This window comes from Netta rufina, assembly GCF_964035555.1.
Source record: "Netta rufina genome assembly, chromosome: 22".
NCBI classification, from domain to species: domain Eukaryota; kingdom Metazoa; phylum Chordata; class Aves; order Anseriformes; family Anatidae; genus Netta; species Netta rufina.
In genome coordinates, this window is record NC_140146.1 from 8162506 (window position 1) to 8185002 (window position 22497).

Below are 22497 nucleotides of genomic sequence, written 5' to 3' on the forward strand. Positions count from 1 at the left end.
GTTGTTAGCTCGTCTCGCCGTTCACAGACCAGCCAATGTGAGTGGTGCTAACCCAGTGCCTGCATGCACACACCATGGGGGTCTCACAAGCCACATGCGTGAGCGGACAGACGGACAACACAGAAATGACACAAAGTGCAAGGAGTGAAGAAAAAGTGGAGAGCATGACTACGCACGTACAAGCATCAGTGCTGCAAGTATTTGTGGTTCAGGCTGACTACAGCTCCCTGCCTGGAGGTGCCCAATTGCTGCCCACTCCCCGACACGTCCGACGCTGTGCCCGTGCCCACAGAGCACTGCTGCGGTCTGAGTTGCAATGAGAACAGCGATGCGCTGAGACTAAATGAGAGGCTGCTCTTTGCATCACAGGACGTTTGTTACGAGTGTCAAACAGAGGCAGAAAAAGCAATGCTAAGCCTACACCACGGCCAACAAACTGATTTTGAAGGTGTATAGATATGGCTTGATCTCAGGGAAAAAAAAATCACTTTTTCCCAGCGCTCTGGTGACTTCACTTGAAGTCAACATTTGGCCACAAATACTGTGGGTAGCGCAGTGCAAATTGGGCTGTATGCATATGCCTCTCCCTGTGCCCTGACCAGGGTTTTAGAGACGGACATTATCCACTGAACTGTGGTATGCTGAAAAGGTGCTTTCTGTTTTGGACTAACTCTTTTCCCATTAACTCCTCAAGTCTTGGATACCCGTCTTATCACGGATTCTCCTTGCAGTCCACTTGTTTCGTATCCCCCACCACGGTGAAAATGGAATCTTTCACGTGAATGCTTAAATCAAACTGGAGGTATGATATATGGCTTGAAAAATAAAACAGTAGCACTCACAATCTACCAGTGACACAGGGTCAGAAGTCTGGCCCCCATTTGACTTCTCAAAGGGAACGGCCCACCTCACCTTCGGGTGTGGTCAAAGCTCATGGTGAGAGATGTGGGCTCTTCATCTTCTTCATCCTCATATGCTCCTCGGGGCTCTGCGGTGGGTGATACTGTTTCATCCTGTGACTTCCCTGTCAGGCTGTCATCGTCTTCCTCTTCCAGTTCTTCATCTTCATCATCCACATCTTCTGTTTTCTCATTTGATAATCCATGACACTGGGAATTGCCATCAATATCCTGGATTTCTGGCCTGAAATATTTGGTCAATGGGGAAAGAAAGAAAAAGGAAGAAAAGATACCAAATGAGTAAGTCATGCCTTTTCACTGTCATGTAAGACTTCATTATTTTCATATACGTGTATGCATGCAAACACGTAGACATGTATCTCTGTACATATACATATCATTTACACTGCAAGGAAAAGGAAAACTGACATGTTTTAGGCAGTTAAAACTTTCTGAAAAGACTTAACACCAGGCTTAGAACTTAAAGTTGATTGCATTTTCCTTCCAAACTGCTACATTTCTACATTTCTCTCTTTTGAGTGTTTTAAATCACAGGACAGAGACCGACTGGTCTTTTAACCATGTTAACAATACGTGTCACCAGGTAATTTTATTTGCTTGTTCTACCTTTTATCTGCTAAAGTTGATGCTTGATTCATTTCACTATTTGCAATAAAATTTCTGATTTCAGAGAAATACGAATCCTCTTTTTCATCTAAAAGTGCATGGTTGTCTGACTCCGAGTTTGGGGAAGAGGCACTGGTCCCAAGGTGGTTTGTAATGACTCCAGAGTGCTGGCTCACTGAGTGAGAAAAACAAGAAAAGAGAACAGGAGAAACAATCAGATCTGGTCAAAGCTATTGTTAAGAGGAAAAATCGAGGAGGAACGTTATGCAACAATCCCCTCACTATACATTGAGAATGTAATATTTAAGAGAAATCTCATGGATTCATCAACAGAGGCTCATGTTTTCCAGACTTGAACTACAGAGAGAAACACGGATGGTATTTAGCATTTACAGATGGTATATACAAATCAGGAACCACTATCCATTGCATAGCTGTTTGCCTTTAACTTCACCGTAAAGCTTTTCCCTTGGCTGAGAGATCACATAGCTGGCTTCAGCACAGGAATTTCTTCCTTCAGTTTTTCTCTCAGGACAAAGTCTATTTATCTTCTTGAATTTCACACATACATTTCAGGTTGAAAACCCCTGGTAGAGTTTGGGGTGTCTGCAACACCTTTGTACCAAAAGATCTCCTGATGGGAGGTTAGGCTCCCCGGACAGCGTCCCCAGGAGGTTAGTGTCATGACTGCTATTCCACGATTGGAAAAGGGCACACGGACAAGACCGTGGCAGAGCTGAGTGCTCTGCCTGTGTGCCTGTGTTACTGTGATGCACTGCAGCTGTGCTATCACTGGCTGCATGAGGAGGTGGTGTTTGGTTTTTACTACCTAGTGATGCTCAGCATAAAGAAACAGTGCTTTCTGGCCTCCCCAGGTGACCAGAGAGATGAGACCACAGTGTCTTCTCCCTCCGGCGCCCCAGCAGAAGCACCCAGCAATGCCATTTGCTACCTGGAACGTTCTCGTGTTCGTGTTTCTTAAGATGTCGGTCCAAGTTGGTCTGCTGCCCAAAGCATCGGTTACACAGGTGGCATTTGAATGGCTTCTCCTTGTTATGGATGTTTCGAACGTGCCGCTGGAGGTTGGAGGAAATGCTGAATGACCTGTCACAGTATTTACACCTGAAAAATAGAAGCAAATGCCAAAGAGTGCAACGTGAGCGGAAAAAAAAAAAAAAGAAAAATCTGACTACCAGAAAACCAGAATATGTTGGTCTATAAATCTTTACTCAGCTGAGGACCTGGAACGCATGAGGCATTAATCATTCCAGACAAATCTAATATTATTGTTACTCAAGGAGCACAAAGAAAGGATTAGGATTAATTAAGAAGTGCGCCGTCCAAACAAATAAGAATTTTAAACAAAATAATTACTTTTCCACACATCAATGTAAAAACAAGAAAGGTGAGTTAATTTATTTCTCATTTGTTGGGGAAGCAGGTGAAATATGGCTGTGGGGAGAGGAGAAAGAAGACAGAATGAGAAGAAAGAAGGGAGGTTAAAAATATAAACCCATTATTAGCTTGCACATCCCTACATGACGCAGATATCTGGACAGACAGACAAACCTAGATTTATTTCTGAAATTCCTTGTGGTACTCAAGATACAGGCAGCAGAGCATGCCTCTAAAGGCAATTATGGTTATTATTACAGTACAATAGCTCCCAAGAAATACACTCTAGCTTCCAAACAGGATAAGATTTACTCCTATGTAGCAAATACTTGGTTTCTGGTGAAAAAAATGTGCAGTGTAAGGAGCCAAGCCAGAATGCTTAGGGAAGCTGCTGAGCGAAGAAATGTTGTCTCTGAAAAATCCCTCGGCAGGAACCACGGTAGATGTGTTGGAAGCTTCTTCAAAGTCGCCATCCCCCTCTCTGGACTCAGATTCCCCCAGAATAAAAGCAAGGCTTTTGTAAACCCCGATGCTGTGAGCTCGGACCTCTGCTCTCCCTCCCAGCGCTGGCACCACTGCAGCTGCTGTACAGAAGAGGGCAGCTTCGAGCCGCAGTGAAAAGTTTCAGGACTACAGCTACAGAAAACTAATTCTTTGAACCAACCTGAGTCCCTCGTTAGGTCTCCTATTAAATACATCATTTGTACCTCAGCAAAACTGCTTTCCTCATGGCTGTGCTTCCAAAGCTCACGGGAAGCAGAATCCCTTCCCCACTGCAGACCTTTGCAAATCCCACAAACTTATGGGACAAAAGAAAAACCGGAATTCCTGCACAAAACCACTTGCTTTAGCTGAACTGCTCGAAGAGCAGAACTTGTCCCACTGAGCTGAGCTACCAGCTGATAAGGCACAACGACGGTGGGCCAAGGTGTGCATGCTTTAGGACTGCCATTACCCCACTGCTCGAACAGGGCACACAAATGTGTCCTGGGCTTCTCTCATTCAGGCGTGAAGCCAGATTTGCCTTGACAGTAAGGACATGGTATCGTTTTCCTGCAAACACAACAGATTCATATGGGAGAAGGGGGTGCAAGTGTAAAAAATGTATATTGTGAAACATACACACAATTTCCAGATGTGTTACAGCTGTGATTTTTATTTGCTCTCTAAAACCAAATTGCTATTATTTTTGGAAATAGCAGAGATACATTTATGAAACACTCTCTGAATATATTTATGGATTCCATGTCCACCCCTGAATTTCCTACTGTTGAATCACTGAAAAATATTAAGATATCTCAAATAATGAACCTTTGTTATTATTAACATAGGAATAAAGGCAAATCTCGTATTAAACCACAGTTTTCTTGGACTTGAAAAGTTTTGTTTTGTTTTTTCAAAAAATGTGAACTGAACAACCACAGAAGACAAAGCATTATTTGAGCATCAACTGGACGAGCAGTTTATACACTGACAAGGTAAACGTGCATGGATTTCCAGCTCTTACTCTGCCCCTACCTGCTAGCACCCAACGAATCTGATTTCATGAGCTGCCAGGCTTCTGCTGTTCAGCATTTCAGAAAACTGCACTGTGCAAAACAAATGCCCAATATCCTTCTTATGCTGTGGGGTTTTCCTAAGCAGCTTTGCACAGCTGATTCTACCAATACTGTACCACCAGCTCCCTCCTCTCTGCTGATGCTCTGGTTTTCCCTCCCTGCCTGTCCGCACCTCGTAAGCAGGAAATATTTCTAGATCAGATCACTGCTGATCCCACCTCGAGACACACCTTTGCTCACTCCGGGTTGCTTTTCCCACACAGTTCTTTCCCTCTTCCTCAAACCTGCCCTCCTCGGTCCAGCTTTGTGCTGCCGCGGGCCGGGCACGAGGGGAGCGTCGGGGCTCCGAGCGCGTGCGGCTGCCCCGGGTACCCCGCGCCCATCACTCACGCCGGCAGCTCCAGGGACTTCAAAGGCAGTGCTCGCATGAGCAAGGCAAGAGAGATCTGGCCTCCCGTATGTCAATTTATTTAGATGTTCAGGAAGTCTTTGAAAAGTTCCCTTTGACAGGTCCTCGCTCTAACTATGAGCTATGTGGATCCAGGTTCAGATCCAGAGAAAGGATAAAGAGCTTGTTAAAAAAATAGAAAACAGAGGGGCATTGGAAAGGAGCAATATCTAACGTCTGAAAGTAAAGGGACGAGGGAGACGTACTGTATTATTTGTGGTCCCAGAGGGGTCGGTGCTTGGATCTCTGCTGGTTTTAATCTAAATAAATGACCCAGACAGAGGAACCAACTTAAATTCAGGGAAGAGGTGAACACAGAGGCGGGAGAAGAATAAAGCTCAAAAGAAGCTGTATTTACTTTGTAAACAGACTGACAAAATGCTAGTAAAATTTCTTGCTTATCGGTTTAAAGTAACACACCAATAGGCTACAAAAATACAAAGCAGGATTGAAGGAGAGCTAAGAAGGAGCCAAAACTGGAACGTGGGAGCTCTAAGGAACAGCAGACTGGGCTAAGTCAGAGCTGGAGGCAACCTGGATGCTCGGTATGACAAACAACGGGAAGGGGAAAAACAGACAGCAAACAGCGTAAAAATGAGTAACTGAGCTAATCGCCCTACGAAAAAGACAGTTTGGTAACACTGCAGAGGTGACGGTAAGGCATTTGGTAACATACGTCTTGAAGTTTCAATAGCGTGACTGCACTTGCAAAATTAAAAAAATAAAATTAAAATGTAAAACAGAATTACAGTCACAAAGCGTAAAACACAAGGACAGTGACTCTTCCTAAATACCAAGCGCACTTACAGCAGGGATGAATTTAGCCTACATTAAAAAAAAAAAAAAAATAAGAAGAAAAAGAAAAGAAAATGAGAGGGAAGAGATTCATATTGAACTGTGTGCAATCTGAAATGCCAGGGTAGATGTCAGCTTTAGTTGTTAGTTTCAGCTTAATGCAGATAACAGGACACGGGGGCCTAAAAGGAAATTAAAGAAAAACAAATTCAAAACAGACGTCAGGAAGCACATCTTTATAGGAGGAATCACAGCCTTACAGGCAGTGCTTAAGGACTGGGTGTAATTCAAGAATCAATTAGATGGCATCCTGGAGGGAATGGACATTTGAAAGAAGAAGAAAAAAAAAGCCTTTCTGCATCGAGTAGCTCTTAGTTGCTCTCAGTCCAAGATTTATGTAGTTTGTGTGATTCTGTGATTCCAGGCATGAAAACAAAAACAAGAAGCAAACTCACAGCTACAGTATGCCCTTATGTTCATGTGTGCCAAGCATAAGGAGCTTCATTAAAAATCGCCTTGCCTGCATTTTGCTTTGTAACCTCGGAAGGACAACAAGCTCCTGCTCTGCACAACTTGAGCTGCCACGTAAGTCTGACATGATCTCACAACAAGCCCAAGTTAGTTTGCATTTCTCTGAAAGACGCAGTTCTAAGCTTCATAGTCCTTTTTACCATTGGGTTTTGCAGTACATACTTTTGAATTTTATAGAAAAATGGAAGGAATTGTGTCTAATTCTATGGTATAGCATGTTGTCTTTAAGCCATTTCAAATCACTCATTTTTAGAAAGCACAGTGCCTTAGCAGTTATTTCTCTCTCCAAAAACATGTAGCATTTTCCCTTTTCAATACAAATTAATTGACCTTCATATTGCTCATTTACTATTTATTCCTACCTTATGCCTAATTAAATAGACAGCTAGTGACTTCAAATGACTTTGTAAAAGCCACACCACTTATCAGTGACAATCAGGAATCAAAAAACAAAGCATCTGATTTTCTGCCCTGAATGTTTCTTAATCTATATGTGGACATTTGGTCAGTGTGTAGTAGTTTTATGAACATTTTAATTTATATTTTAACAAACTCCAACACTGACGGAGTCAACAGAAAAAAAAAACACAACAAAACACAACACTTTTAAACAATCAAATGAAAAGTTATAAGCAAGACATCAATAAAACACTGAAAAATCAGCAACCTGCTTTTACCTGCATAAAGTTGACACTTTGAAAACAAGCTCTCAAAACAATTACTGCTGCTAAAGTTAAAATCTCGGTTCTCTGAGAGCAAAAGAAAATCAATGACAATTAAGCTCTTCTGTAAATGTAGCACTAACTCTCAGGAGTGCTATTATAATGCAACATTGTCCAGAAGTCAAACCTCTATTGCAAAAAAAAACACACGGGCCATTTTCTGGGAGAAGACCAGATCAAATAAATCTGTATTTTCCTAACCTTTGTTAAGTTGCAAGTCTCCTTTTTTGGAAGAAAACTGGACTAACAATCTCTGAATAATTGGGAGTGAGCATTCTACTCAGACAGGGGTGTATGGTGAATACACAGCATTCATTCAAGGCATATCAAATAACGCAACTGAAAAATCAGAAGACCAGGGAATGGTTCCAAAATATATGTCTGCTTCGGAGAGTTTTTTTTTATTATTTTTAATTTACCTAATGTCTACACTCAGAATTCTGTATGACTCCATATGGAAGAAAAAAAAAATTGACTCTGTATGTACCTGGGATTACAATGTGGGAGAAAGTGGCTTCTTAAGTTAAACTAAGCATAAAAATTTGATATATTTGACCAGATGGCCTTTTGCTGCTCATAAATTTGTTTGTTTCTCTTTATATAATAACTGTTACATTAGCTTTGTTGTGAACTTATGACTGTGTATGGAAATACCATAACATTAGCTACCAAAAATGAAATTGTTCAAATTGTTACTACTGTTTGACAACATGCAAAACACTTACTCATGTTATGGAAAACACAATGCTTGATTTTCAGTGAGCTCTCTATTCATCATTCATTCAGGTTTGCTCATATACTATTCTAAAAAGAAACGAACCTAAGCATATTTTTGGCCAAAGTTTTTTTGAAACTGACTGCAAAACACTAAGAGAAAATATTAGGCAAAAATATTCCATGACAAATGATCCTTCATACATATACTCACACATACTTACATATATTTTCTCGTGAGGTTTATTGAAATCTAAAAGACTCGCTTAAACAGGAGTCCCTTTAGGAGAGTCCAATGCCCAGGCTGGAATGCACTGCCTTGATTTTCTATAAATGTGCCTGTACGTGCCCTTTTGTCTATACACAACCCAAACTGCAGTGTAAAATCAGACTTTTATGTCCATAACTAGAAGAAAATAGTACAGGCTTCTACCTTAGACACCTAACTAAATCAAACAGTGTCTGAATTCCCACCCTCTGATCACTCTTTTTAAACTTTGCCACTTAAGTTGGAACACTACCTAACTCAGATTTTAAAACACGTATACCACAGGGCTTTTTTTTTTTTTTTTGATCTACTACTCCAGGCACCTCTGACATGCATTAGGAAAAGAAAAAAAAAAAAATCTAGCTAGATCCAGCAGTTAATTTACTGGCAAGCCCTTCAAAACAGCCTGATTTTCAGAGACATTCAGCACCTTCAGCTGTCCTTGAGATGAATGGTTAATGTGAGTGTTAAACAACACTGGAAATCAGACCACTCATTTGCCAGCATACATCTAAATATAAGTTAAGTGTCTATCTTCAAGCTGCCAAGCCCGATTATTTTTGGCTGGTACACATAATATACAATCCTATGAATCACTATATGTAATGCTACAGGACTGCAGCATTATGTTGGCACAACTTTACAGAAAGGAAAAAAAAAAAAAGAGTGGTGAATGAGGAGCGTGTTTGGAAAGGGGCAGTATCTGGGGGACAACATCACCTGTAGGGCTGTTCTCCAGTGTGTGTCCGCAGATGTCTTGTCAGATTTGCTGAGCGTGGGAAGATCTTACCACAGTACCTAGACAGTGAAAGCCAAAGTAACCATCAGTGCATGAAAGCTCTGCCACATGAGACCAAAATTAAAAACACTGTATCACCAGTTGCTATCTCTCTCACTTGTTTTGATACCGTTCCCCAAATAAGAAAATTACTTTGTGCATTTATAACTCTGGGCACATATGTTCTGAGGGCAGGAGATGTGGAAGCAAGAACTAACAGCGTGACGTCCACCCCAGAATAACAGCATTTACGGTGCTGAGACACTGGTGGAACCCATTTCCACCAGACACAGAACAGCAGTCAATAATGCTGCAACACTGGGAAGGGCAGGAAAAAAATAAATCAAATGCCTATTATAGGAAGGCTTGGTTCAGACCCAAATTCTGACTTACTTAGTGGCTTATCTTGGAGGCCTGGGGAAGCATGTAAGAACAAAGAAAGGATGCACTGACAAATCCCCAGTACATTCTCCCAGCTTCTAGTAATCTGAACTTGCAGATCCTTCTGAGCCTAAAGTTGAGCAGTTGCACTCAACACAGTTTTGCTGAACTTCTTCCATCTATTTTTCTAAAAGCTTCATGAATGCACAGATGCTTTTGACATCCTCAGCTTCCTATAGCAGTGAGCTCCTCTGCTGAATTGTGTTGTGTCCAAAAGAATCTCCGGCTTGTTTCAGCCTGTCACTCCTAACTTCATTTGATACTACCTCATTCCTGCATGAGGACAGAGTGGTTAATCACTGACTGCCCACCACTTGAGATTTTTACAGATCTCCTTTATATTCTTATTTAGTTGTTTATCATGCAGAATCTACTTGGTCATCCCCAGAATTCATAGCATTCACTTCTAGATAAATGCTGCAGCATTGCACTGCTGTTATCAGGATATACTGCTGGGACTCTGACAGTCTGCTTAGAATAAGGAAATGCAGCAACATAAAATAAAATAAGAGAATGAACTGGGATCCACAATAAATCTGATTCAGAGAAAACTCAAAAGGAAGGGAGGTATAAATAAAAACATTAATTGGGAAATAAAATACTCAGGAGGGAAGGTTATGTCCTGTGTCTGTGAAGCCCGATGCTTAATGTTGTAGGAGGAAAATATGGGCAGACTTTCTTAATTTCAGAGGCATTCAGCACCTTCAAATGTCCTTAAAATGAATAGTTAATGGGAGCATTAATCAATCATGAAAATCCAAATGTTAATTTGCTACTGTATATCTAAATATAAATTTAGTCCCTATTGGAGCTACAAGCCTCACATTTCTGAATCCACAACTGAAATTTGAGCCCAGAGCTCTTGAGGCAGTAGAACACAAGAGATGCATCAAGCAAAATCTGTGCCCACTTACTGCCCCCAAGAAAAATGAAGCAGGAGCCATCACAAGAACCTCTGGTACTTGCAGGTAAAGCTGTGTAAGCAGATACAGGTTTCTATTCCCTTGGTGATACGCTCTGATATCTGCAATGGATACATAAGTACTCCTGGGGATAAAGTTGTGTCTGAAAAGAGAGGCTTACTGCACGCTGTTTTTAAAGTTCCATTTTTTTCTTGCATAGCTGAGATTGTAATGAATTTACACTGGAAACTGTGGCATTTGCTACCACACACAAGAGACTTGGCTTGGAGAACTCTGTTTGCTTGAGAATCTCCAGATCTGCTCTCAAGGTTATTAAAAATTACAAAGAAAATAGAAGATGCTGATTTTCTACCAGACAAAACAAGCTATTTCAGAGCGAATTAGTCATCAGCACGCTCTGTTCTAATTCCGCTGCTTCTTGTTTTTCCTGCCCACCCGTACCCAGACAGTGCGGATGACCATGTGAAGTTGCCCTGTGCCCGATGATGTTGCTGCGATGTTGCTCTGTGCCTCGACACACGTGGAGAACGCTCCCGCTGCTGCGGTGGTGCCGAGGCCCTTACCTGCAGGTGTAGCGCTCCTTGCCCTTGCGCAGGATGGGGTCGGAGAGCGTGGGCGGCGGAGATCGAAAGTTGAAAGGGTGATGAGGAAGGGGCTGCAGGGAAGTGCCGGAGTCTGCCTTCATGGCTGCGAAACTCTCCAGTTTCTCTGTCATTGTTTCTATGGCTGACATCTGCAAGTACAAGGCAAGACCTCGTGTCATTAAAATCCACAGGAAGAACAATCTCGGATGCATAAAACATGTCTTTTAGCACTAGCATGGTGCTCAGAGCCTGGTGCTGATGTTTGCTCTTATTCTCAGGAGCTAGCAGCACAGCGTGAAACGGAGTCACTGAATCCAGCCAGGAAAGAGAGGAACAGTGTATTGGCTTCAGAGGATTCAGAAAAGGTACAGCTGACAAAGCCAGGCTGTAACCATCGGATTGTAGAAATTAAAAAACTTTTTAACCTTCTGCAGCGTGTTTGTGTTTACCTTCAGCATGTCAGATTACAAACTGTCTCAGGATACACTCGGCTTCCCTTTCCCCAGGGATGACACCGAAATTCAGACAGCGTGGTCAGCTGCTGAGCGCAGAAGTCACAGCCCAACCCCTCTTCTCCCCCAAACCAGGCAGCCTCGGGAAGCGAGGAGCTTTCACTCCTCACACACACGCGTTACGCTCGCTCTGGCTCAGAGGGCGAGCAGCAGCGAGCACGGGGCACGCAGGCAGGAGGCCCCAGGCGGGAGAGGACAGGGAGATTTGGGGCAGGAGGATCCTGGCCAAAGTGCAGAGGGAGAGAGCAGGGGAATGGGAACTGCCGGCCACGGAGCTGGGGCTGGAGCCTCAGGGAGGAGGCAGCAGCTGGAGCGGTGGGGGGAGGATCAGGCTCAGGACCGAGGGTGTCCACGGAGAGCTTGTGAGGGTAAGAGGCCAACGTGTTAATTACAGGTAAGAAAGGTTCAGAAGTCAGTAAAGGTGACGGAAGGATGGCCAAATTCCTGGCAGGAGAAGAAATGCCAGCCAAAGTAAAACAGAAGTGAGCAGCAGCTGGATGACCTGTGCTTAGGAGGACCACAGTCTGCACAGCAAAACCTGTCTGCAGGGGAGCGGGAGGCAAACAGGCCTGGAGAGGGGACACGAGCACAGGGCTCCTGTGCACCCCTCCCAGCTCGAGTTTCTGTGACTCAGCAGAGACCCGACCTCACACACACGGGGATTAAACCGGACCAGAAACAGGGAGAAAGGGAAAAACCTGGAGAAATGGCAGGAGGGGAAAGCAAAAAAAGGAAGAAGAAAGTCGGTCTGTGTGGAAAGAAAAGGACATCTAAAAAAATAACCCCAAAACAAAAGCAACAACAAAAAAGCATTTTTACTTTCATTAACGCAAAACAGGAAATCCAAATCCAAGAAAGCAACTCAGAGGGCTGCACTAACATCTCCAGCGCTCAGTTCTGTGCACTCTCGAGAGCACTTTGGAGATACCCAGCTGAAGCAGGGCTAAAACAAACAAGCAAGCCATAAAGCTGCCTCCTGGCTGTGGCTGACATCACCGGGAGAGGGAGCGAGGGGCAATGGGAGCCGGGACGGAGTCAGACAGCGAGCGGGGAGACAGCGAGCGAGCGGAAGGCAGTAGGAAGCCATATATCAAAACTAGATGCTCTATTGTACAGGAAGGGCTGACCTTTTGCACGTTTACACTTTATTAAACTGGGCTCGGGGGGGAGAAGAGAGCCAAGATATTGTTTAAAATGTATGACTATAAAAAAAAGTTGTCTTAATCACCAAAGAATACATTGTGGAAGGCTGACAACCATTCATAAGCTGTAAAAAAGAGGAGTAGTAAAACCCATTTCTCGATAATAGATCCACAGCCCCTTAGTTGGAGGCTCCCAGCCCATGATAAATAGTAAGTAATACTTAGCGCCAGCCACTTGAAAAGGTTACTTGATCATTTACAGCAAAAGCTCTGCCCCAGCTGCCAGTCATGTAACAAAACCATCACGTTAAAATGCTATCCGGATCTTTCAGAGCTATGCCACTCAGCCCTTTGCTGGAGTACCTGGAGATATCTTTTGTTGTGCCCTGTTCTTTAGGCACTTAGTCAGAGATGTTTGCTGGCTTGATAGCCGTAGGCTTATTTTAAAATTCTAAACACCGGCCATAGCCTCTCCAGTGGTAAAGGCACTTTGCTATTTAGGGAACAACTGCCTGGTTATAATAAAAAAGAAGGGGAGAAGAAAAGAAACTTAACAGGTGAGAAAAGGTTTTCCATTAAGTTATCAAAAAGTTACACCATTTATTTATGTTGTCCAGAGTTTCATTTAAAATAGACAATGTAGGAATAACTCACATCATAGCAGAGGAACTACTGTCAACGACCGGGTAAGAAATAAAAGGTGCCTGAAATTCATTTTAAGAGAGCAAGCATCTTCTGAACGCTCAATCTTTACCACAGCTTTTGGCTTAATCACCTCTCACCCAGGGCCCTCTCTGAGATCTGGGGAATTATTCACAGAAGGAGAGACTTAGACCAGACGTGGGCTTTGAGTGAGAGAAACACATGTAGAGGGGCCTCTAATTCGTCTGGTGGATGGATGTTGGTCCTAACGAAGAAGACAGAAGCAGGAGCCCCTGAAAATGTGAGTTTTTTTAGGAAAACATCCAGGATAATATTGGATGGGGATCTGCTACGTAAAAAGCTCATGTATTCTTGAACAAACGACCTGCCCTCATTCACCTTCAGTATTTGAAATAGCTGAGTGATTAAACAGCAGGGGAACAGCCGCTGTCGAGATGGAGTGATCTTTACACAGTAAGCCCTTCATTAAAATTTAGTTATCAGGAAGTTTCAGGCTCGAGTGATTGTAAATTTTAGGCTATTCTGCGTGATAAGCTGTTAGAGATAACCAGACCTTCCACATCTTTTCATTGCCATGGGAAGAGGACGTGGTCAGGATTTCGTGAACAATGTTAATAACCTTCCACCCAATGCTTGCTCCTGCTCAGGGTCTGCACGTTTCTCATCGTCTTGTTGGGTTGCTTTGCTGCGCTAGCTCCTCCCTGCTATCAGATTCTTTACAGGCAGATATCCCCACTATTCTAACTCACACAAACACAGGATGTTCCTGGCCAGCCTGTCACCATTATCCAGCCTGTATGAAGGAAAAATCGGGGGAAGTTGTTAACCAAACTCTGAGGCTGATGCAAAACAATGAAGAAACTAAGTTTAGCTGTGAAAACAACCAGGATCCAGCTTTCACAAACCTGCGAGTTATTTATCTAAGGTGGGAAACATTATCAGACAAGAACAATGCATGTGAATATAAAGGAGAGCAGAATAATGAGCACAGAGCTCAGCTCCCACTAAGTGCTCACGGCAGGAGCGACAGAGGATGGTGGTGACTGTCACACCGAGAGGCCATCGGGTAGCTTGTGGCAGAACCGTTACCGTTAGGAAGCAAGGGCAAGAGTAACACCACCCTCACCACTGGACAGTTTAGCTACCACTTAAAATATAAGGGTTTTTTTGGTGAACTGGGGTTGAGTCTCATGAACAGTCTCTGTGCACTAAGGACCCAGCGCGGCTGCACCGTGGGCTGACCACCACCTTTCCCAGGAGGTAGATCTGGACTCCAATTACCATCGCCCCACTTTTACACTTTCTGAGTGATGTAAAGGGAGCGTCGGGCAGGTATAAAATGCTACTGCCTAGATGCTTCAGTGTCTTTCTCCACTTCGCACTACTGCAAAAGCCTGCACCAGGTGTTTCCAATGAAAAAATTATGTCGGCATTCTGGCATGTGAAAATTTGGCAGCCAGTACGAGCTGTCCAGACCTTAGCCCTGGTCTTCTGTTAATGCAAAAGCAACAGCAAGACATTACTGCCACCATCCTCAAACTAGGTATGCAATTAAAAGTATTTAAAAGTAACTGGTGGAAAATACTGGAGTTTCCATTCAGGCCCTTGGATGAAAAGAATCTGGTGCACGAGACTTGCGCTGCGTTACAATTTTACTGCTTTTACCTGGGGGTGGAATAGCAGCGGGGAGGGTCGCAGGTACTTCTCCTTTAGGGCACCCACAGGGTCCGTCACCTTCCGCTTCTCCACCCTGCTGGACAACAACACAGAGGGTTACATACCTTCCAGGGATACAGGCAGGAAAGAAATAGCCAAGTCATTTGCAGGGGTGTTTAAATTACATAGATGAGGCTATTCTCTGACCAACACGAATGCCTCTCTCCCCCTTATACCAAATACTACAAACGATGACCCAAACGTTACTGGCAAAAGGTACTGGCAGGGATATGAAACTGATCTCCTGCTCTGGGCAGCATTTTTCAGCCACCAGACTGATGACAAAGAAAACATTTTGCTCTTTCTACATGAGACCTAACGGCTCTGCTACAGTGGTTTATATGCCGCTGTGTGAAAAAAATCACACTTAGAGCAAAAGCAATGTTTTAGTGGGAGAAGCTCTGGAGTCCACAGCAGGCAGCCACTGCACAGAAACAAATTCTCTTTGAGAGTTTGTCTTTATCTTAAGAGTTAACACCGGGCCAGACTCTGCAGCCCCATGTGTGCTGAAATCATTAGGTGTTTCATATTTATTTCCTCCCTTGCAGCTGAGATATAATTTGCATTATTTGGCAAGCATATGTGGACAACAGTTTAAAAAGTTAGGAACTGGTGGGCGATGTCAGAAGTGAGTCAGGAACCCCAGCTCTTCCCACGTCGCTGCGGTTCATTCATGTCCTCCCTGCTCCAGCACCTCACCGTGCAGGAACAGCCCAAAAGTTAGGCTCGGGTGTTTGAAATGCTGGCTTTGCTTTCTGAAAGTATCCCGCCTGCAGGAAAACCATGGTGTGGAATCACCCAAAAAGAGAATCCGAAATGTCCTCTGGGGGAAAGTTGTCTGAAAGCAGCTCCAATAAGTGCAGCTGCATCTTTAAATTACGGGAACCGAGTCCATCCCAGCTAAACCAGCAGAAGTCCAATAGTAAGAGTAATTTTAACTACATTAGTCCAGCATAAATGAGAGCAAATTATTTTGCTGCGTTTCAGCTGATTGGTGTGTGGATCAAATTACCAAAGAGTTTAAAAGAAGAGTCATGCAGAGTGCTATTTAGTGAACTGTAGTTAATCTGCATTTAATTTCTCTTAGGTAGAAGAAAAGAGAAGAGCTGGATTTGAAATGCAGCCGTAATTACTGTGCTTGGGAAGGTGTGCGATTTGATGGGCACGAGTTTGCAGAAAAACAGCAGCCTGTAAAACAAGACGTAGGAAGTTTCTCCCTGACACGAGGCCCAGCAGCAAAAGGCAGCTCCCAACACCCTGCCAGCGGAGCTGTGCTGTCCCTGACACCCTTAGGACCCCCGTGAGCTGGCCCCACCTGCATCAGGGACGCAAAGCCCATGGAGAAGTGATGGCATCCGCACAGCCCCACCATCTCCCAGCAATCTCCCAGCAGCGAGAACACGCCAGGAGCACAGGGCAGCCCCGTCAGAGCTGAGCAGTGCCGTGACTCGGGGATTAGGCTGCTCTGCCCAGCCGCTGCCTGAGAACGTTACCTTAACAAGGCCGAGCTAAAAACTGCTCTGATTTCAGGCTGTCTGGCTGCATTAAATTATATCACCAGGAGAAAATGTCAAGGATTTAAGTGGCCTTTGGGAGAAAAATGAAGGAGCCAAATGATGTGAGAGAGTCTGATAAAGAGAAGTTTAGAAACAAAATATTTCCATATTTTTTAAGCTGGGACTTGGAAGCTCTGCTGTTTAGCTCATTACATCAGAAGTCTGATTCGCAAGCGACTCCACCACTGCCTTTCTATTTTAATGTATTACTAAAACTACATGCATCCCATGGAATGCAACAAATGATGCCCCCATCCTTCACTTCCATCTGTCTTCTGGACCTTTACGGTTTTCCCGAGGCTGCTATTTTAATTGGCAACTGCTTTTTCAGCCCATGTTATTTTAACTTTCCTACTGAGAATGCCCAGAGGTGGCAGAATCCGAAGCTCACTCTCCGCTTTTACCTCCCTATCCCATTTATTTTTGCACAGAAGTACTTTTTACAAAAACAAATAGCGGACTATTTGCATCATTACTTATTTTTCCAGCAGGAGATGACCACGATGGGCCCCAGACAGAATACCCTGCACGTCCCAGGTTGTGATGCAGCGTTTCCATCACAGATGGCAAGCGTGGAAGCAACCAACACGGCACCGACCCTGAGAGCGCTGGCAAAGCGAGAGACGCTTTCTTAATAGCAAGCAACAAGGGCTCGCTAATCCTCCTCTCAGCTGACAGTTCCTTGGCCCCGTTAGGCATTGACATCATTTTTTCCCACAGTTATCAAGCATACAATAGCAGCAAGGCAGTGACATAGGTGCTGTTCTCCTGGCTTGCTTTTCCAGCCAGCAGGGAAGGCCACGCCACCCGTTGCTGCTCGCAGCCCTTTGAACACTCAGGCGAGCCGTGCCGGTGCTGACACAATCGCGTGGCGGTGACGCTGAGTCTTTCCAGCGCTAGAAAGCACCAGCTTCTGCAGCACTGCCATTAGCTTCCCAGCACTATGGGCTACCCCTGGGCTCACTGCGCAGCCCTGCAGCACAATATTCATGTTTAACTCGAGAGCAAGCCACTAACGTGGGCAGGCACTGAGCAGGGGAGCCCTCTGGCCGAACCTGCGTACCGAAGTGGGTGGTTATAAAGCAGTTCGTGTAGCCTAAGAGAGCATTAATTCCACATTAACATCTAAAGTAAACTGGTTTTGGGACACCTCCTCTCGCTGGACTTTGCTAAAAACCAGCAAATGGTGTTTGCTATGTGACAAAGATGTCTTGGTAGCAGCAGGAAGACAACAAAGGTAGTGGCAGTGCCTGCAGGGGCAATATAACTCACTGGTACGCTCACCTTAAAGCTCAAGAGAATTGTACTTTAGAAACAGAATCCATAAACAGCCCTACAACAACAGAAGACCCAAACCTTTCCTTTACAGCTTCTTCTGCATTCCTTCTTTCTGGAATTTTAGCTGGCACTTAGATAACTTCATCTACTCTGCCTTACACAAGCCTTCCACGTACGACTTATTGTAGGAGTGACACGACAAACCTGCCTTCCTCAAAAACATCCACTCAGTGAAACTGGAAACCCCTGCATAGCTTCTAAGAAAGGTGATTGTGCAAGAAACATTTCTGGGACACATCTAGATAATGTGCTACCATGCACTTACTCAGTACTCGTTACTCCAGACTAAAAAATGTTTCAAAAGCCTGGGTCTGCAACAGCAGTTCCTAAGAACTGAATAACTCCAAGGAATTAGAAAGAAAAAGGGGGGCGGGGAGAGAAAAAGGTGAAGTGGCTCACAAAAGGCCATCAAAGAAGTGAGTGGGAGAGCTGTATTTGCAGGCTCCCAGGGCTCCTGACTCATTCCCAAGCCATGAGAGCCCGGGCTCTGAGGCATCTGAACTCTGCATTCTTATCGAATCAAACCTCTGGAATTTCCCCAGCAGAAGTGCCATCTTAGTGTTGGCTCGTGGGAGAGTCCTTAAATAGGCCAAGTTTCTTCTTTATCAAAATAAAGATGTGTTCTTTATACATATTGATTATGAGTACTCCTTTCAATTATTCAGCCCTTGTCATTCAGGAAATTCAACGTGCTGTGACAAAGGACAGAGAAGTACTGTCAGCTTTATCAGATTTTCACTGCTCTTTCTGAACAACCTACATCCAGATCTGCCTCAGGTTGTGATGTCAGCTAGAAAATGAGCTCATTAGAGGAAAAAAAATTAAGGCAGGGTATGTTAATACCTGTATATGGGGTCCATGAAAAAGGGTGATGGCTTAGCATAATGCAGGGATGGTTGCTGAGGCAGCTGAGACTGGGAAATCTTGGGTAAGACTTCACTTGCCATTAGTTTCCTCTCCCCATAAATGTGGTTTTTGCGTGGCTCTCTTCCTCCGTTCTGACTGGCTCGGATGCGGTTGCCAATGCTGAGATCCAGTGGCTGTTCTTCCCCTGAGGATGGGGCCGGCAGGACCTTAGGTGGTGGCAGGATTGGCTTTATCTCTTTTGGCTTTGTGGTGAGATCGAAGGGCGACTCCGAGCTGGTGCTGCCCACCTTGTGGAGGTCCCGGGGTGACTTTGGTTCTGCCTTGACCAGCAAGTTGTGATTGAGGGTCCGCTCCGTGAAAGGGTAGAGGGAATGGGGGAAATTGGGGAGGAACTGAAACGGAAACATGGAATGATACGGGAGTGAACCCATCTTTTTCTCCTGCATCCCCATAAAGCCAGGCCCAAAATATTTCTCTGCAATGGAGGCGATGGCTTTAATAGAGTCATTGGCTGCTCCTGTGGTGGGCAGCAGGTGCTCTTCGGGGGGAGGAAAGAAGGAATGCTGAGAATAGAAGAGAGGGATCTCGCTGGTATTGTTGGTGGAGCTTGCCGACACAGAGCTGCTGACAAAGTCTGGTTTGCTCTCGATTTGTTTGCTCTTATCTTTCGTTTTGTCCCTGTCGCTCTCTGCGTCGCTGTCCAGGTCGGAGCCGGTTCCAGTGGTGGTGTCCAGGTCTGTGCCCGTGGTTGTGTTCACATCCTCGAAGTCACTGCCGTCGGACATGTCGCTGTTCCTGGCTTTTAGCTTCTCCAGGTAGGAGTTTTCCAGGCTGCTTTCACATTTCTCCTCTCCCGAAGCGGCCTGGTTGCTGTTGCTTACTGCAGAAATCAGAGGAAGTGCCGGGTTCCCAAGGGGGCTCGGAAGCTTTGCGTCTTGAGTGTGGTTGAGGGGACTTTTGAGCAGTTGTGTGGGTGGTAACAAGGGGGGCCTGGGGTACAGAGACGGTGGGAAAATCCCGGGGAATCCTGGAGTGAGGGCAGGAAACGCTGGGGGGGCAGGTGAGAATGGAAGACCCCCTGGGTGGGGTCGGGATGGAAAATAATCATTAAACCCCAGGCTGGCGTGGTTGAGGTTGGGAGAGGGCTTGGACTTGTCCATCATGGAAGTGGGCGTTAAGGGGAGGCCTGGGGCAAAGATTCCCCCCGGGTTGTAATGGTTCTTGCCCTCGCAGAAGCGCCGGTGTTTGTTGAGAGAGGAGGTAGTGCTGAACATTTGGCCACAGTCCTTGCATTTGATCTGGGTGCGACAGTCCGCGTGCATCCGCTTGTGACGGCAGAGGTTGGAGAACTGCGTGTAGGATTTGTGACAGACCTCACCTAAAGCATCAACAGAAACCAAAAACAAAAGCAATATGAAATTAACAGGAAATTGCATGGAATTCACTAGGAGCTTCATCAGCGTCCCACACTCCTCTCACCCTGCCCCTAAAATCCTGATTCCCTGGAGGCAGAGGAGATAAACAGCAAGCTGTATGCTGCTGGACTGGATCTCTAGAAACCCAGCTTCAAATGTCTTCAGCTGAGGCTTCCCTACATGCCTTCAGGCACAAGTTTCTTTGTGCTTCAGCTCCCCCTGTACAAAATGAGGCCAATGAGCCCATCTGGTCTCTCTAGCTTGCAAGGATGTGGGAAAAGCGATCTCCCTCCTTAAAGGTCGACGAAGGACTGTAGCCTGCCTTCCCTCCAGTCTTGGCATGGCAGGAAGTACTGAAGGCTGCAGGGGAAGAACTTTGCCTCGTTTAATCAAATCTACCCTTTCTTTAATGCCATTAATAGTAAGTAACCACTCCATGGGGATGTTCTATAAATACTTGGCCAGCCAGAGCTCAGTTCAGCTAGAAGTGGGGTGGATGCTGTACTCGCTGAATTAGCAGGACACTCCAGCAATGCCAAGTTAATTCTACATCTCCGTTCTCTTTAATGACCTGCACACACAGAGCTGTCACAATGTGAATTTTTACAACCCCTTTCACCTACAGACTTTGTTGGTGTGAAAGGAACAAAGTATGAAAGAAAAAAAAAAAAAAGAAAAACAACACCCAAACTTTTTCCTATATACCAAAACACTGTAGCTTTTTATTATCTAGCGCCTCTTTCAACATAGGAATAAATCCTACTTCTTGGTGAATTAACATGCTTCTTTCACAGGAGAGCTGCTGTTATCACCACTTTGTAAACATGGAAACTGAGACAAAGAGAGGGAAAGCGCATTGTTCAGGGTCGGGCAGGCAAGGACCTGAATCCAAGTCTCCCAACACCCAGCCCTCCAACCCAGAGAAAAGCAGCCTGTCCATCCATCCTTCCTTCCTCCCAGCTTTTACTGATAGGTACACGCAAGCTTGATTTTCCCTCCAGTTTGTTTTCTAAATCGTTCGGATTTGCATCAAGATTTGAATATCAAAAGACAGTCAAAATATATCACTGGCAGCTCTGATAATATAAGGGAAGACCCTTTCAGTAAAATACAAAGCAGGGATTACTAAAATTGGACAAATTTGCCATTTCAGTTGAAATGAGCATCGCAAAATTCAGTGGATTGTCACTGAAGGGCCTGCTGCGTCTGGCTTCTGACTGCACTAGAAATTTAATGTGAACTCAGAGTATTTTGGCCTTCTTGCTTTGGGCCTTGATACAGCAAGGAGCTGCAGAGGAAGCACAAACAGAAGGAGAACTAAAAATTCCTCAAAGTTGTTTTTTTTTTTTTTTTTTTTTTTTTTTAAGCTCAGACAAATTCCAGTATTGAAGCAACAGCTTTTTAAATGATTCTGTTCAAGCTATCCCTTAGACTTTCAAGGAAAGGGCTTTTGTATTTTTATTTTTTTAAACTTTACTTTAAAATATTTTCTTAAAAACTAATCTAAACAGAGAACTGAAAGGAAACACTTCTCCATTTATTTTCCTTAAAACTGAGGATCTGTTGGATACAACAGCCTCTGACTCTAGAGAAATGTAAGCAGAGGGATCTGCCAGCACCTGCGTAACTGCAGTCCCACAGCCCTGTTCCCTCAGAGCTGTCCCTGTCCCTTGTCCTTGCAGGAGACGCACTCGCTACCCGACAGCCTCAGATCCATGAGATCCGTGAGAAGTGCTGTCCCCCCACAAGCACTGTCCGGCTAAAGTCAGGTACCCGGCTGCATTGCTGTATCTCTGCCTTGACTCTACTTTAATTGCTTGACTTTAATTCCAGACTGGGTATTTTTCTTAACCTGCTTGTCTGTGCAAAGCCACCCTCCTTAGGGTTGTGGGAGGGACTGTGCACGCTCAAATTAACAGGTTTGTGCAAAGGCTTCCGTGGGTAAGGACACCTTGTGTGAGCTCCCTCTCGAATTACTGATAATTTCTGAAGAAATGTCACATTTGGGTGGATTTATTTAAAATAAGTTTGTATATTTTTCTTTCCAGAACAAAATTACCCCTTTCTAATTTTAACCGTCTCCCTTGACATGTGCCAAGAGATGTTATATTGTGGTTTGGAAGATACACACAAGTTTATAATAAATGGCTAATCTGCCTAAGCAGATGGTATCACCACCGAGTGCACTTTCTGTCAGTTTTCACTGGCTCAACACTGTGCTCGTGCTGCTTGTGTTATTTTTGTTGTAAAAAAAAAAAAAAAAGAAAAGAAAAAAAAAAGAAAAGAAAGATAACAAAAGCTACATTTTCAAAGAGAATTTGGCTCCTTATTTCCATTTTCCACCCCAGGAAGAGTTGCTATAGCCTCCTCATATACGCAATATTGCACAAATTTCCCTGAATAAAAGTGTTACAGGTATAAGAGCTCACATCATCATTCTAAAATAAGGAAAACTGGAAAAAAAAAAAGTTGAAATCCCCAATTACATAATGATTTAGTCACTGTGCATGTAATGTCCCTGCCTGCTGTTCTACATTTTGCAGTTATAAAGTTTTTTTTTTTTTTTTTTTTTTTAAAGCCAGGTATAATATTGGGGGGAAAACA

General features: G+C 44.3%; 1 protein-coding gene across 2 annotated transcripts in view; it reads right to left on the reverse strand.

Annotated features, from left to right (window-relative positions):
* PRDM16 (PR/SET domain 16) overlaps window positions 1–22497 on the reverse strand; it is a gene marked incomplete at its 3' end in the record, with an annotated part of 276617 nt that overhangs the window by 2199 nt on the left and 251921 nt on the right. For both annotated transcript variants that reach the window (XM_084299999.1, XM_084299998.1), the window contains exons 9-15: window positions 18455–19856; window positions 14667–14754; window positions 10664–10833; window positions 8679–8756; window positions 2479–2648; window positions 1527–1701; window positions 913–1143 (exon numbers count right to left, since the gene is read on the reverse strand). In XM_084299999.1, the coding sequence (XP_084156125.1) occupies window positions 913–1143; window positions 1527–1701; window positions 2479–2648; window positions 8679–8756; window positions 10664–10833; window positions 14667–14754; window positions 18455–19856 (2314 nt within the window). The remainder of the gene's footprint in view (window positions 1–912; window positions 1144–1526; window positions 1702–2478; window positions 2649–8678; window positions 8757–10663; window positions 10834–14666; window positions 14755–18454; window positions 19857–22497) is intronic.